Source organism: Hoplias malabaricus, chromosome 9 (assembly GCF_029633855.1).
Source record: "Hoplias malabaricus isolate fHopMal1 chromosome 9, fHopMal1.hap1, whole genome shotgun sequence".
NCBI classification, from domain to species: domain Eukaryota; kingdom Metazoa; phylum Chordata; class Actinopteri; order Characiformes; family Erythrinidae; genus Hoplias; species Hoplias malabaricus.
The window spans coordinates 32,602,683-32,620,701 of record NC_089808.1 but is presented as its reverse complement, the minus strand read 5'-3'; the positions used below and the strand labels follow the sequence as shown (position 1 = coordinate 32,620,701).

The following is an 18,019-nucleotide window of genomic DNA, read 5'->3' as shown; positions in this document are numbered from 1 at the left end:
TTTTTTTTCTCCTGTTTTATCCTGGATGGCTGACAGAACTACAGGACACACCAAGCAAATTCACTACATTTCCCATAATGCTCCAGCACCTTTTGAAAAGCTTGAGCAGCAAATGCTTTCTGCCAGAACTGGTTTTTGCAGGAATAATGGACATTCATAAATTATGAAAGGAGGTATTGTAGATGATTTTTGGCAAATGGTGCTACACTGAGGAGATTTATACAGACTTTTATTTTTATATATCCATGAAAGTACACACAAATAAAAAAATGGGATTAATTAATTAATTTCTTTAGAGTTTATTTGTTCTTCAATTCTCATCTGTGGCAGAGTAATGCCCAATTTAGTGTTAAATCTTTTAGTCTATTTGGGGTATAACAGGCTTTTCACTAGATGCATATGTGTGCCCCAATGTCTGATTGGAAAGTAGAGAAGTAAAGCTGTGCCTCACTATTTCTGTATGTCCCCTAGTGCAACAAGTAAAGTAAAGTAAATCTTGAAACGCTCCTGTCCTAAAGGTAGCACATTTTTTTTTCACATATTTGTAAACTATTATACTTCGATTTGGTTATTTTGATTGAAAAGTAGCATTATTTTAACAATCAAATTCTCTTTATTGCAGAGCCCTGTTAACTTCATTTAAAACAGCTACAGGACTCAAAGCAATGACAACAATGAATCAAAATGTAAGCTAAGAAGTATGCATCAGGTAGGAGCAGATTGCACATAAGCACAAAATTAAAACAGACCCTTCTCAACTCTCTTCAGCCCTGTACACCTCTCAGCGTGTCTTTCTCAGGTATTTCTCACAGAGACGACTCCAACAGGTAAACAAGGTAAAAAGTGTCATGTTGCACACAGCCATGCCTCAGTCTGTGCACTGCTATTATATTTCAAGAATCTAATGCATTATACCAGGTTTTTTATTCCTGATTAACCATCAACATTCTGCAATCATTCATTCATTATCTGTAATCGCTTATCCAATTCAGGGTCGCGGTGGGAATCATTGGGCGCAAGGCGGGAATACACCATGGAGGGGGCGCAAGTCCTTCACAGGGCAACACACACACTCTCACATTCGGACACTTTTGAGTTGCCAATCAACCTACCAACGTGTGTTTTTGGACTGTGGGAGGAAACCGGAGCACCCGGAGGAAACCCACGCAGACACAGGGAGAACACACCAAACTCCTCACAGACAGTCACCCGGAGCGGGAATCGATCCCACAACCTCCAGGCCCCTGGAGCTGTGTGACTGCAACACTACCTGCTGCACCACCGTGCCACCTCTGTTCTGCAATCATTATTTAAAAAACCTGGCTTGTTAATGGGCTCCTTTGGCGAAGGTAAAATCCTTATAAATAGCAATTGATAATGTATACAGTAGGTCTTCTATTACCTTTTTACCAACAGGATTTAATAACTCTGAATCTATTTGGTGCTGATTTGACTGAAGTGTGAGGGTCTGTGTCTGAGATGAGGAGCCACATTTCTCTCCACTGATCTGGCCTCTGTCATGGCTGTCAGACACAGGAAGTGTCCAGTCCCACATGGGAGCCATGGAGGCTGAATTTAGCCAAGGGACACTGCTGCTGAGAGGCTGCTTACTCTCCATTGATAAATCTCCTCAGTAGCATGCAGCTCTGACTCTCAGTTGGATGTGATCCCCCTGTCTCTCAGGGGGATGTGAAAAATGAGTTTGCATTATTTGAGAATCCAAACCTTTATTTATTGTAATTATGAATGCTCTATAAACATCAATAGAGTTTAGTGTCCATGAGTCAAACGTGTGTGTGTGTGTGTTTCAGACACCTGAAACATGTCACAATCATTGCACTGTGTATTTGTTGGATTCTTTAATTTAATTAATTTAAGCTCAGGAGCTGTACATCTGAGATGGAAACATATACTTGGAAAAGAAATATGTATAAACATAATATAAATGTACACAGTTTAAAATGTAATTAAACATTGCACAGTGTTAAAAATGGATGAAATAACAAACAGTAGCAGTAGCATAAAAACGTATACTGTTTGTCTGAATGTAGTCTTATACAAATCACATTTTTGAGAAATACCTCCAGGTTCAGATATCATCACTCATAATTTCGATATCATCATACACACTTAGGAGTTTCCCGTCTTGTGCAGATTTCATGTTATATGTTTGCCAGACTTGGGGTGTAAGGGTAAACACATTGGACTTCTACACAGAAGTCTAGGGTTCGATTCCCCGCTTGAGTAATCACACCATGCTACATCAATATGAGTCCCTAGACAAGAATCTATGCTGCTACTACTACTACATTCACCAACATGTGCAACATGAGTAAATTGTACATCACTCTGCATAAGTGTCTACTTAAGTACGTCACTCACAGTGTGACATCAAAACACTGCATTAATTCTGAACATTTCACAGTTTCATGACAACGGTTTCTTTATATGTAAAAAAAAAAAAAAATAACATTTTAACATACAGCAGTCAGTAACAGCTAGCTTTCTTTTCTCCTGGTAAAGATGCACCTTCTCCAAGTATCAATTTTTTACTTTATATGATATATTCTTCAAAGTAAACAATTTTGTGGGTCAGAGGCATATTTCCAGTTGAAATGCTCAGTGTAGCAGTAGAACAGACTGAACATAGGATGGTTCCCAACAATATCTCTATCAATTTCAAAATTTCATTTCTGTGGAAAACTTGATCCTGAAAAAATAAAACAGGAAAAGAAATTTCAATCAGGAAATCAACCCGCCTCTTTTCAGGAGAGATTAATCAATACTGATTTTTCAAAGTATGAAGTGAGGTTTAAAAAGTGTATAAAATCTTATTATCATTCATTCATTCAATATCTGTAAGTGCTTATCCAGTTCAGGGTCACTGTGGGTCCAGAGCCTACCTGGAATCATTGGGCGCAAGGCGGGAATACACCCTGGAGGGGGCGCCAGTCCTTCACAGGGCAACACACATTCACTCACACCTACGGACACTTTTGAGTCGCCAATCCACGTGTGTTTTTGGACTGTGGGAGGAAACCAGAACACCCGGAGGAAACCCATGCGGGCACAGGGAGAACTCCTCACAGACAGTCACCCGGAGCGGGAATCGAACCCACAACCTCCAGGTCCCTGGAGCTGTGTGACTGCGACACTACCTGCTGCACCACCATGCCGCCTGATTATGAGAATATTGTAAAACATTTTACTGCATGATCACATGATTCTGAAAACATATCATGCATTAGCCTATTTACACTGACATTTTATAATGTAAGGTTTGATACACTACTGTTATGCATATAAGTATTCTCCATGTTAATATAGCTACCTAAGAGCAGTTATGCTTGACATTATACAGTACAGTGTTTACATCTTATTGTTATGACTTTAGAATTTTTATCATATTTTTATAATATTGTGTATATATAATAGATATTTAGCATTTTTCTTTGCTGCCATGTCAGTTGTAGATAGGGCAGCAGTGTTACGCACTTAGCTATACCAACTACAATATAAGGCCTTATACATGCATTTAAATGAAGCTGCAGGATTAAAAGTAAAGAAGTAGTACATTAAAGAAGGTATTACCTAGCTTTTTATTCTGAAATTAGTTTTTGACAAAAATCTTCAAGCAAGCCTTTGGACACCTCTCTCTGGACTTGCATGTGTGGCCGAAGGTGTGTTTTCTTTCGCTGTGTTCGGTCTTCTCGGATGCCCAAACTGTCTCCAGGCTCTTCGGTGGCATGTCTAAGATCCCTCTTCTCTCTCTGATCTGATGAATTCCAATGCACAGCATTCATTTTTCTTTTTTCGTTGATATCACTGCAGTGAATTGCTCAGCTGCTCAGATCTGACAGTAGGTTAAATGATCCCAAAGTTCTGCTCTATGCTCCAGTGCACTGACGTCATGTCACTGTATTTTTTTGGTTAAAGTCCAGCCCTTGTATATATTCCTGCCAACTTCCTTGTAGCTACAATTAGCAATAACCTTCAAACAAGCCAAGCACAGACTGACCAAACTGGTCATAATAAAAGATTTGGTTAAAAATAACTCTGATAGCTGTGCTGAGGTTTAAGTATTGAATTGAACCAGTTGTTCAGTAGCAAAAGGTAAACAAAGCAGTGGGACTGCAGCAGGAGAGGAGGGGTGTAAAACTCTGTCTAAAAACATGTTTGTTTTGTGCTTTTCTTTTGTTAGGGAACAAAACTCCAGTGTCGCTGTAGGTTTTTAAGGTGCATTGATTTCAGATATTTATTTTGATCTTCAGTGGATAACAGTTGTATCATGTTGTATTCACTTTCTCTCTGGACTTTTGCACTGTTTGTATCTTATCTGTTTTTAATCTGCAAAATGGATTAAAATGTAACACCTTATCAGTGAATAAAAATGCAGTTCAAAATAGAATCTGTAAACTGTTACATATTAATTAAACACTCTTGTGCAGAGCTGCCTCTAGGGCAGAAGTTATAATAATACCTTTGCAATAAGAAGAATGGCTCAGGTAATAAAATACCTGGGATGGAAATGTGACCACATGTTTGTGGCATCTATTCTTTACTCTCTCTCTAAGGGCTGGTCTGACATTTTATCATAATGTTCATTTTATCTTCATTGTTAATGTTACTGGGTTGAGTTCATCTCAGGGAGCTATTGCTCCTATCAATTTTCCTCCTCTTTTGAAGCTTTAAGCACGGTATATCTTTTGGTTGTTGGCCAGGTTTTGCAAGTTGTCCCAGCTTGTCCATATCTTCATAGCTCTATAACCAGTTTAAGAAAAACTCTTTCTCCAGTGTTGTTCACTCAGTGCCTATTTTGCAAAGTGCTAATTTATATTTTAATAATAGTAATAATAAATTAGGATTGGGGTCGAGTCAATCCCAAGGCTAAAAGGGATACCGTAAATATCAGCATCAAGCATAGCATGCACCGCTGCCCTTTACGTGCATCTAAATTGAATAGTTGGAGTGCCAAAGTTAAGAGCTGCAGGGGACAGACAGACAGACAGACAGCCTGAGTTTACAGTAGGGAAGCTATTCAGGAATGCCGACCAGTAAACAGCCAAAGATGAATGACCTGTGAAGTTCTCATAGTTGGGAGAGCAATAGAATTGAAAGTCATCATCCCTTCAAGTGCCCACCTCCCTGCCCAGATGAGGTCACAAAGAGGTGGCTACATCTTTCCATAAGAGGTGAAAAATCAAGCAGCGTCACAAGTTGCTTTTGTCCAGGGACAGACTGGCACCATGCAAGGCTTCCACAGATCATACCCAGGCGTCTTGTACATGACTAGGCCATAAGGTAGAGATGCCTCAGCTATAAAAGGTATGGGAAGAAAGAGATGAATGATTCCTAACAGAGACGGCTAGTCTGGAGAGGGAGACAGATGTCTTATTTTAGGCCCTTCGAAATAGCAGAGGGTGTTGAAGGATTGTACGGATCTACAGAATCCAAATTCGGCTTCTTAACTTTTTTGGTTCCAAGACTGTGTGGCAGATCTTTCCTTACTAATTTTCCTTCGACATACTTTCTTCGCTTTTCACTTTTTCCTCCCTTGCACTTGATTTCCTTCTGCAGCCAAGGGAAAACTTGCCTGGGCAGCATAGGTGCATCATCAAAAGTACAGTGGTAAGAACAGGAATACAAAATAACCAAACATTGTGTCAAGAATCAGAGAAAGTGATGAAAAGTGCTCCCTTTTGTGTTTCCCCGTGCGATCCCTGTGAGGAATGCAGCTCCTCCTCCTTCGGGCGTGATGCTTGAAGTGCAAATTGTAACCAGGAGAACTTTTTACACTGAGTGGTGTAATGTTGCCTCAAGCTAGCCAAGACCCTGTCATGTCTCAGAGATGTATGCCTTTATCGCTGCTTTAATCGCTGCTGTCCATGGCCATTTTTCTGTAGCGAGTATATACTAAGGATAGGTTATTTTACCATTGGCTTTCACCTATCTATTCTTGCATGCGTTTGGAGAGCTATCCTATACATCAAGGTATGGAACTGTGGTGTATTGTTGCACAGCAAGGAGTATGGATAGCCAAAGTTAGATGAGGCTTTGTCAAAGGATAGAGATCGTCAAGAGTAAAAGTGGTGTGTAGCGTAAGGCTAATTTCACACAGTGCAACTTTCATGAAACTAGTGACATGAGTTGTAGGCAAAGTACTGCCTCTTTCACACATGAACTCTATAGAAATTCCGGAGATGTCCTGAAGTTGTCCTTTCACACATGCAACACACAGCTGAAGATTTTGTGTCAAGCGTGCTCTCGCTGCAGGAGGTGAAACTTGTTCTTTAGGCATAGGGCTGAAGCTCTGGATGATTTCCCACTTCTTTCTCACATGTGCCAACTTGGACTTTACCAGGAGTCTTTACTAAGGCACTAGGCAGAAGAAGTCCAGGTAACGTCTGGGACGAATGTGGCGGGTGTTTGTTTTTACAGCTCTTCCAGGACATTTCCGGATTACTGTGCATGTGTGAACAGGGCACTAGTAGTCATTTTTTGCAGCATTTGTATCATCCTATAATTTTTCATATTTTGTGTATGGTAAGCCATTGAAAGTTTCTTAAACTTGTAGCATATGTCTATGTATTTTACCTTCTATCTGAGGCATCCGAGTTCAGACATTTTGATTTGCTGATTTGTGAATCTTCTTCCATGTAGAAACTTGAAAGTGTTGCAGCTGAGGGAGCAGCATGCTTTAAAGTCCAATTTAGTTTAATGTAATTTTTAAGCAACTACCCTTGCATGGAGATTCCACCGTATAAAGCCAGCTTAAGAGAGCTCCAGGTATTGAGAAGTAGATGAGCAGAAGATTCCAAAATGAAATGGAGAACGGAACATCAGTGGACATCACTCAAGGTTTCCTCATTCCTCATCACTCATGTGTTAAGAGAAATCTTGCACTGATCCCTTTGAAAGGAGATTAGCCAAATACCTCTTCCTCTTTCATTTCATACGGTCAGGAGCAGGGTGGAAAGCAGGGCGCCGTTATCAAAACAGGGGAAGGGATCTTATTAATCAAAGGAGGCCATGCATGAAATAGAAGCCCAAAAGGTGTAGTCCTCTCTCACTCATTTCCCTCCGGGTCTGCTAGCTGGCACCTCCCTCCAGGAAAGAGCAATTATAATATCGGGTTGGTGTTATTACTGTTGATTATGTTCTTCTGAAGGCCCACCATGCCCTGGGTTCACTTCCCCTTCACTGTCCACGCATGGCTCTCGCACTTTGAAATTCAAACCAGCCGGAGAAGAAAGAATCTGCGCCAGTGGCGCACATAGCCCACCCTGTCTGTGACAAGCTTGCTCTCACACACCCGACTCATTGTGCTCTCACTTGGTATAGGGGGTCATGTTCCTTTGCTAAGGCCAAGGATGTCCCATTCTTACTGATGTCATGCACTTAGGTTGATCTGAGAGATGTAACTATTATTTGACATTTCAAGTTCACACTAGGGCTTTCTTGTACAAATATTCAAAGGCATACTGCAAAAGGGCATACTGTATGGCCACTATATGCATCATTTCCCTAAGACAACATCAAAGCAACATGGTACTAAGTAGTTAACCTACAGTTCAAAGCACTGGTGCTGTTCTACCAAAGATATTCTCTGATTCTGCTACACTGCAACACTTGAAAATATCAAGGAAAACCTTTTAATATTATAACCTGTCCCCTAGTCTCAGCCACAGACGCTCCACCCACCCAAAGCATGTTGATGGAGAGCCTGGCCTCAATGTCAGGATTCTGCCAGTTGCATTCCGTATCTGCTATCTGTACATCTGCGCATACACACTTATGTGCATCGTTTTGTACTGGCTCTTGTATCGGTCTGATGTGAATTGCTTCCTTCTAAACCTCATGCCAAAATAGCAGACTTGTGATTGGTCCTTTTACATGTCAGTCAAATTTCTTTTTCTGCAGTAGCATATAGTTCTTGCGAAAGGCTCCCTAGAGAGACTGGCCATGCGAGACTACTGTCCCCCCGACCTACAGTGCATATCTACATACACAGTCTTAACAAGCAGTAATGCATTTTGGTAAACGAAATGTGCAAATGTGACATATTAATGTATACTTAATGTGCAAATGTTGATTTGAACAGGCTTTAGTCACTCTTGGGCTTTTAGCATGAGGAAAACTCTTCTCAGTGTAACTGTATTCTTCAAATGTGTGTCAGAGACTTCCCTTCAAGAATGTGGTTCGTATAAAGAATCTCTGACCTTGAATATCTTTGTGTTGAGTTTTGGAGATATATATATAAGGGGATGCACAATCTTCATGTTTAAAGGTTGTCACTGAAATGTGCATGTGTGCAATAGTCACACATTCAATGTTAAGTATTGCTAATGCTAAAACAAACATATAAGGCTACAAATTTTTTGCTACTTGATACAAATGAAAAACGTTTTCTATCTAGGGTGCAGTGATATATAGCCCCCTGTCATATTCTGGATACTTTCTAGGCACCACCCTTCTAGATCATTCACAGATGAACTCCTTGTTTAGGGAAAGCAGCATGCATTATTAATATCATGACATGTTAAATTATTCTAACCATGTTTAATCTGAATTTAAGAGTACCATAGGGATACAAGACAACAAATAAACAATATAAGGGCAGTCACCGCACACATCTGCTAATTTATTTAAACAATTTTTGGTATATGGTTTACACACACACACACCCACACTTTTTTGTTTCTTTTTTTTCTTTATTTTTTCTGTGCAGATGGAATATGTTTAAAAACATCACCCCAGTCGTTTCCAACTCCTTTCAAATAGAGCTATACAACTTAAAACAATGTATGTATCTTCAAAATGCAAATGACATTGTGGAAAACAGTATTGTAATGTTTTTTTCTAATATTGTGCAGCCCTAATAAGTGTCCACAGTGATGTGTTGCAGTATTAATTAACAGAAGGCTCAAATCTATGCCATAACAGAAGCACCAGAGAAACACGGTCTTCCATGGAGAGCATTGTTGATTTGAGAAGAAGGGCGTTTAGATTGCTGCCAGCACTTAATGACTGAGTCCGGTGGGAGTACGGGCCCCATGACATCTGATTTTAACAGCCGGCTTGTTTTGTTAAGCAAGACATTAAGAAGGGAATTTGATAAATTTGTCTTTAACACTCTGGAGAAGACTTGGCTGCCATGCTCCATTAGGCCTCAGTTCAGCCAGGTTTCACTCGACAGCCTCTCTTTCTGGATAAAGGCTCGTTGATTGATTGAAAGACAGTGCGATATGGATGAACCATGGAGTCGTCAGGACGAGCCTGAGAGCCACCTCTTACAGTCTTATCAGTGAGGAGGGTATATGTTGTCTGTGGCCCAAAGAAATTCTTCTGAGTGGAATTTGCTAAAGACAAATCAAAGAGACTTTTTTTCTCCTTTGCTGAATGAAAGAGGCCATCAGGAAATAATTTCAAGGTTGACTGTGACCCAACATACACAGCACAAAAGCTGAGAATGTCAGTTGGGTGTCAAAGTGTCTGAAAATGGCTCAAAAATGTGTTTTCTAGTGGGGTAACATTCCATTCTGGCTCTTCAGTGATGTCTGAGGAGCTGGGACCTCTGATCAGCTTGGTTTATCATATGTCTAACATTCATACCTACTTTTGTCGCTGCCCTTTATAGAGGGCGATCCAAAACACATGAGGTATACATAAGTACTGGGTTTCAGTCTTGTGTTTAGCTTACAGATTCTATATAATAGAATGCCTCATATAACCTCCCCTAACTGCTTGGGGGCTCATTGCTATATGAGATATGTAAAGTAGACCAGCCCTTGGATGTTGCAGAACATGACCATGGAGCCAAGAATGTGTTCCAGTGTAGACTGTAACTTCAACAGCACGTTGGAATTATGTGCTGCTGAAATGTGATAATTTGCCAGAATAACAAACACACCCAGTGCTGTTGTTGGTAGGCTGAATGATTTCAGAAATATTATCTGGCATGCAAAGCTTTTGATGTTGAATGTATATTCACCCGACACGCATTTGCTGTGTTCGTCCATACCCTCTTTTCATGTAGACAGATAGAGAGATAAATAATGTTCAAAGAGCTATACCTAATTTTCCCATTCCTCACTGGAGTGTGCAGTCAGGACATGTTAGGAATTTCCATTTATTTTCCTGTTATCTACCAACTGGGAGGGTGGTGCTATTGTTCATCACTCTAACACAGTGGCCCAGTGCTGCTTTATCCTGTCCATAATGTGTCACTGATGCAAAGTACCCTCCTTCTGTAGCACAGTTAGTTTTTTTTGTGGTCATTCACATCTTGGATGATGCTCCTCTTATAACGCGTATTGTTTCCTTAACCATGACCAAGTGCCTCCACTCTAATGATGTCTAAAAAAAAATCTAGATTGAATTTATAGGTCTCCATTTTGTAGAAACATTATGCTTTACTAAAGTGTAAAACCCGATTAAAATGAAATGTATTTATTATGAACATTTTATGGCTACTATGCATTACAAAATTTAAATAAAACACATAGCAGAAAGAATTGAGCGTATGGAAAAATCTCCAATGGTGGGATGTGGACCAGGTTTGTTTGCTCAGTTAGTAGAGCATTAGGTGGCAGGTTGATGGTTGTCTTTTGAGACAGCATGTCAGTTCCAGCAGGATGCAAAGTCCTCCCTTGTTTAAGTTCAAGGCGACTCTGCTCCTCTAGGTTGGCTTTCACAGAGTGTGAAGGACTCCCATGCTTAGGGCAAGGCCAAACTGCTCTTCCAGGTTAAAGTATGCCTTGTCAGAGTTGTCCCATTTGAGTTTACCCGGACATGTCCTCTTTTTTAGACTTAAAAAAATGTCCGGGCGGAATTTCACAGACGTCCGGGATTTAGTTTTTCTAGAGCTTACATAGAATTTGGAGAAGCGTTTAGTTCACAAACTAGTCCTCCCCTACTCAGTTTGGTTTGCTTGAGTGAGAAGGGGGTGTGGCGAAGTAGCCTAAAATCTTCAGATTGGACGGTCTGACTGTAGAGCTACTGTTATTGGTCTATAACCTTCTCTGTAGACATTTAGTTGGTCAGTCTGCACGTCAGTAGTCGTCCCCCCCACTCCCGGAGACGTGTCCTCTTTTTCACTGGTCACCCTAGACAAGTGTTTCCTCCGTGATGCTGCATATACATGCATGTATGTTGCTGGCAGGAACATCCATGGCTGAAGTACTCTTGAGAAAGGCACTGAACCCCCAAAAGCTCCCTGGGCGCCGGGGTGGCTGTCCACTGTTCTGGGTGTGTGTTCATAGCCCCTATGGCACAGCTGTGTGTGTGTGTGTGTTTTCACTGCCACACGTAGGTTAAATGTGGAAGACACTTTTCATTGTACATTGTACATCAACAAATCATTGCTTATTATTATTATTTTTATTATTATCAACCCATGTTGTATCTGTTATGACAAATGCGTTAAAGATCTTTAGGAAAAGAGACAGGATACTTCAGATCACAGTGGAAACTGACTCCTCATTCCCATGTTTTTCTGGATTACTTGTGTATGCATTTGGTGGGCCACATATTTACATAGTTCTGTTTTACATTGGCCTAGAACATTACTCGGCCACAAATTACTCACCAGTGCCCAAATGATATAAAACCTACTGCAAACGTATTTACAGATGGAATCGAACTTGTTAGCATGTCACATTAAACAGTGGGGGCTATTCTACTTCCACTGCTCAGCTCAGTAATAAATTGTATTAAAAAGCTGGATGCTGGGAAGGCATCCCATTGAGGGAATGGTTTTGTTGTACAACAGGAGAGGGATATCCTGTGTCAGTCACGCTAGTTGCAGTTTACCACCATAGATGGTGCGGGCCAACTTTTCCACTATTTCCGTCTAACTCTATGTGAAACGGTTACCACAGAAATCTCATTATCATATAAGTGCAGGTGATTGTAATAAGAGTGTAATTTAAAACCATTAATATTAAAAGCAGGAGCGCAGAAATGAAATAGATGCTGGCAAACTAGGATCTCAACTTCAGTATGGACTTTCTGGAATATCCCACTGGATCCTACTACACTGTGCTGATACAGATCCCTTGCCAGCCAAATGATTTTGTGGACAGTGCTGAGATGTGGGTCTTAGCACATATTTGATTTGTAACAATTCACATCGCTTCATGGGTGCATTCCCACACTGTGGCCCATATTTTGTCGACGTTGCTTAGCAGCGATGAAGATCTGTCTTTTTCCCACTAAGGCCCCCCAGTAACTCCCTCCATCTTCAGCTTGGCACAGACCCTCCAAGGCCCACATTTGACCTCCCTCATTATGGGGCGTTTATGGCCCAAGGAGAGCAGCTGAGGCAGGGGCCCATGAGTTTGTGCATCCTTGAGAATGATTGCTATTGTTAATGGGCCCTTTCCAAGCTCTCCCCTGGTGTGACTTCTAATATGGGAAGCTTTAGTAAACACAAACGAGAGACCCCTAGCGCAACAGGGGCTGACCACAAAACGTAAACCGTTTAGTCAAGCAAACAGCCTGAAAATCCATTTTAATGCACATGAAATATTAGAAAAAACACACTGTTCTTTTGGTATATTTGCAGAATGAAAGATAGGGGAGATGATTTTTGACAGTAATGGTGAGCCCACATTGTTTTCATGGGCAGTAAAGGGCATTGAGTGAATATTTAACAAGAAATAATGAATCCCAGACACATAGTTGATATGTTCAGCGCTCTCTTCTGCAGTTTCTCATCACGCAAGCAAAGCACTTCATTTGCTGAATTCATGTCTTTAATGGAACCTCAAATTGGAATTAATTCAGTTGTACTAAATAGGGAATGACATAACTAGGGTCTACAAAAATGGCTGTAATGTTTATGTTTATTTCTGTCCTCAGGTGTGGGTAGATGCTAGCGATGGAGAAGCTGTTTTTATCCGCGAGTTCACTCTCAGTCGCCATGAAGATTTTCCTGATGATTCCCAGGATGAAGGCCAGGAAAATCACAAGTCTGAGGACTCTGTAAGTATTTGAATCTTAGTCAGACTCAGGTTTGCCTGATGTATTTTTTGCTAATTTGAACCTCTTACTAAAATAAGAAATCTTATTTTTAACTACCATTGCAATGGTACAACTATTATTTAACCTACCTCCCCATGCCCTATGTGCTCAGGTTTGATTTTGGGATTTTATAAGATGCTAATTCTCTCTTGGCATACACAGATTACATTGCATTATACTGATGTGGCCTTTCTTGCATTTGAAGTTGAAGTGGTCTCTTAAATATGGCCAAGGGTTCATTTCTTTTTAGAACAACTCAGAATTCAACAAGGGTTCCTATTCAAATGGGTTTGCACCAGTAACTGACTTGTCCATCTCCATATTTCTTGTGATTTTAGCTGTTGGCTCTTCAGCCCATCATACATGATAGTTTCTGAGTAAAGTTACAGATTTTAAAAACTACTTTTAAAAAGTGCAAGTACACAAAAAACTACTCAATTAAAGTAATGTGAGTAAATGTACAGGAGGTCCTCGGGTTACGTCAGTCCCGAGTTACGATGTTTCGTGGTTACGACACATCTCCCATTTACTGTATAAAGCCTTGTTTCGACTTAAGTGGTTTTGAGTCGTAAACGTCGTAACGTGAGCTTCGTGTTTGGTGTGTGTGATGGAAGAATACACGGTTACGCGGCTCGGGACCGAGGAGGATAGGTGTTAGGATAGGATAAGTGCTTATGGTATGTTATTTACATACAGTATGTACGTATGTTCCGACGTAGGAATGGATCAAAGTCGAGGTCCCCCTGTAATTCATTACTTTCCACCTCTGACAGTCTGCCTTTTTTGGATGTGCATATCAATTAAAAACACATCTTGAAGTTACTTTACTACAGGCAAAATTAGAGTGCAATGATATGCCAATTGTATGTTTTTTGACGGTGACTACCAGCTAATTTTAAATCTGACTTGTGTTTATACAGCAACTTGGTTGCATCCATATTGCTTATTCCATTGGTCATTTTTTTTTTCTGTCAAGTGCTGCTGACTGTGCTGACAAAAAGGATTACTGGAAATCTAAGGCATCAAAGTAGATACATCTACATTGCCTCCAAAATCAGCAAAATGGAGGAACCTCAGCGGGCATCATTTTATATACACACACTCTATTCTGACACGACCTGCTGCCTTCCTTCCTCAGAATACAACCTCAGTAGAAAGTTTTTAGACATTTCAGACACAGCCAGTGTCACAGAGCTGGCAGTGCCACAATAAGAATCCCACTGGATATGAGTTATGATTGTAAAGTTGGGGGAAAGCACATGACGCACATGGAGGGGTTGGGTTTGACATTTCTGTGACCTGGCCCTTTTGCACAGCCCTGGGAGTGGGCAGCTCACAGTCCAGCTGCTTCCTAAGCTCGTCAGTCACCCTCCTGTCTTATGGTCACACACGGCCATGATGGATGCGAATACTTCATTGCGAGCTTAGCTGCTTGGCTAGCGCTAACGTTTACATCACAAAAGCGCTGACGCATGGAAGCGCCTGTGGCTCTAAGCAATGATCCATTCAGTCCGTTTACCATCAATGTACTTTTGTTTGCCTAATTCAGATTAATGTTGCCCATGCTAGCATGGCTCAGCTAGCGTTTGTGCTGTTTTCATAACTCTAGATTGCGTTTCAGAAGTGTCTTGAGGAATCTGTCCCTCCTGCTCACAGAGATAATAGCATCCAGCTGTCCCTTCTCATACAGCCACTCACATATTCTGTCTCACCCTTAAACATTTCAAGAAGGACTCAAGCTCTTCAAAGTCTACAATCAAAGCAACTTGGACTGAACAATATTTCCAGAAATTTTTATATATTGTCATAATATACCACACTAACTGCTCCTTTTACTCTTGCTTTTATTTGAAAGAAATCGCTCATGGAAGTTTCTGTTAGCTTTTTGTTTGATGTCAGACATTGTCTTGCTCAAGCATAGACTTATTTTTGAATTACTGTGTGAAAAATGCCCTCTTGCCATTTTAATGGCACTTTCCTTGTGTTAATCAAAGGAGAGAAATTGATTGTCTGTAATCTCATTTATTTTCTTTGCCTAATTGGGGTTCTTTAGTTTTTCTTTTTTCCCCCCTCATAGAAGGCATGCTTTCCATCATATCTCATCAGCGAGTGAAATTGACCTACCCTTCCCTTTCATCCAATTAGGTTTGTTTCACTCTAAAGAACTTTTTAATGAACTTTTGATGCCTGAAGTCACCAAACATGAAAAGTGTACAATGTCAGTATGTGTTTGAAAACTAATTAGGGTCAAATGTAGGTCCAGACCATCGAGACTACATAATCTTCCATGGTTAGGGCTTATAAGGAACATACCAAGGTTGTCCTAGTTCGTGCAGTTTCCAACAGGCCGTTCAGTGCAAGCTGCAGATGTCATGAACTTCAGTGCCACCTACTTGGAGTAAATGGATGCCAGCTGTGACCCTCGTTATGATTTAATGTCATCACACTATAGTTTTATTTGTGTAAATTCCAGTGGAATGACCTCATTGAATTAATCCTTAAACTGCTGAGCATTAACCGTGTTGTGAAAAGGGAAATTTGAGTATTATTTTTGTGGGTTTTTTATTATTATGTAAAGCCGGATGGACTGCTTGTAAGAGAAGGGTGAGTGGATAGTTCAGATAGTGTTGTCAGTAACATACTTGGCCAGTTACTGTGGAATAGCTTCTTCTGACTTGAAGTACAGATGTGTTGCCTCGGACCCTCAAAACTCTTATGCAATTATTAGTTTTACCACAGTGCCAAAGCAGTTAGATGCTACCTTGAGCATTGTTTTCTGCTCCAGATGTATTTCCCGTCTTGATTCACAAACTTGATTTCAGATTTGTAGAGCTATATAGAATCAAAGCTGTTGGTGCAACCTTGGCTTGTCGCACTGGCATGACATGGAGGAAGTGATCATGGTGAGAAAACATTTTTGTTGGCTGTCTGTGTGAGGCTGGATATTTCATGACCATTTGGTATGGAATAATGTTGGCATTGGAGGATCAATGGGGAAAAATGGACAACGAACGTTTAAATCCTTTTGGTTGACCATTTTGGCGGCACGGTGGCTTGGTGGTTAGCACGTTCGCCTCCCAGCGCTGGGATCTTGGGTTCAAGTCCCATCTGGGTGGAGTTTCCATGTTCTCCCCGTGTCTGCGTGGGTTTCCTCCGGGGGCCCCGGTTTCCTCCCACAGTCCAAAAACATGGAGGGTAGGTGAATTGGCTTCTGTAATAACTGTCCTGGTGTGTGAATGAATGTCTGTATGTGTGAGCCCAGATATGGATTGGCGCTCTGTCCTGGGTTAAACCCTAGTGCCCGATGCAGTCCTCCAGGTGGACGGTCGTTCCTGGTTGAGAGTACGCTGTGCGCGTTTGGCTGTCGCTTCTCGCCAGTGTGTGTGTGTGAATTGAGCGTTCTGAGCAGAGTAGATTGTAAAGCGTCCTTGGGTGTCTAGAAAGGCGCTATATAAGTGTAACGATAATAATAATAATAATAATAATTTGAAACAGACAATTTGCTCTACTTTTCCCTGCTTTAGTGTTCTTTAGACCCTGTTTCTGTTTTCTTTCTCTCTTTACTGCTTTTCAGGAATGCTGTACATATACACTGTCAAGGTTACTGTAGTTCTGAAGAGGAGTGTTATCAGATTGCAAACACCATCATTGCCGCTATCTGTGTAATCCACACATCCTCAATACCATGCTGGACCACTGTAGGATGAAATGAGTGGCCCTCACCAAAACAAAGAGGACATCCTCTGGCTGTGGCTGTGAAATGTTTATGATGGGAGGGAGAGCTCCCTCGAGAGGAAAAAGCATTTACATGCTTGCTTGTTTAAACCCTTGTATAACTCCTAACTTCAGATTTGTAAAATGTCCTTACATGAGGGATAGCTTTTTTATAGACTTGGAATAATCACCCTCATAATAAGCCTTAAAAACCTACTTAAAAATTCACTCTTGTTCTCATTTGTACATCAGATACACATACATTCAAGATACAGATACACTACCATTCAAGTAGCCATTTAGTCATTCTCCTGACTAAATTATGAAAATAATGATTTTAGGATGTTTTTTTCAAATACACTGGTCAAAAGTAATATAAGGGATTGTAATTTGGTTCCAGTAAACAGATTTATTGTTATACCTGCTCTAAAGCTGCTTCTCTAAAGAATGAATATTGTCTGAGGGAGGACGCATGTATAGGATGTGTGGTGGTATTCAGATAAGGATCAGTGTACTCACATGTGTTTGAGGAATTTTAGCTTGTCCTGCCTCCGGTTTACCAGCCTCTTATCACAGACTTTTAGATAGGAAATACCTCATGGACCTGGCTTGTAACTCACACACACACATGCATGCATACATACATACATACACACACTTACTGACACACAGTTTGAAATTGCACCCCAGAGGATGCTATTTCTCTCATACATAAAATATTAAGTGCTTGTAAAGGTGGCAGTCTTTGAGATATCTTGGTTCTTGCTCCAATAGCCATGTACAAAAACAGTGTATTTTATTCTCTGAAATAGAGGTCTGCGTTTTTTATTTATTTTATTTTATATGATTTTTTTCCCTCCCTGAATCCTGCTACTGCAATTTTGTCCAGCTCCCACCCACAATGTACAGGGTAGGCCATTTATATGGATATACCTTAATAAAATGGGAATGGTTGCTGATATTAACTTCCTGTTTGTGGCACATTAGTATATGGGAGGGGTAAAACTTTTCAAGATGGGTGGTGACCATGGTGGCCATTTTGAAGTCAGCCATTTTGGATCTAACTTTTTGTTTTTTCAATGGGAAGAGGGTCATGTGACACATCAAACGTATTGGGAATTTCACAAGAAAAACAATGATGTGCTTGGTTTTAACGTAACTTTATTCTTTCATGAGTTATTTACAAGTTTCTGACCACTTATAAAATGTGTTCAAAGTGCTGCCCATTGTGTTGGATTGTCAATGCAACCCTCTTCTCCCACTCTTCACTCACTGATAGCAA

At 40.6% G+C, this 18,019-nt stretch overlaps 1 protein-coding gene across 1 annotated transcript in view; it reads left to right on the top strand.

The window, feature by feature from the left end:
- Window positions 1-18,019, top strand: part of LOC136707298 (ADAMTS-like protein 1) — a 147,673-nt gene that overhangs the window by 43,297 nt on the left and 86,357 nt on the right. The window contains exon 2 of the mRNA XM_066681284.1: window positions 12,862-12,984. Within this exon, the coding sequence (XP_066537381.1) occupies window positions 12,862-12,984 (123 nt within the window). The remainder of the gene's footprint in view (window positions 1-12,861; window positions 12,985-18,019) is intronic.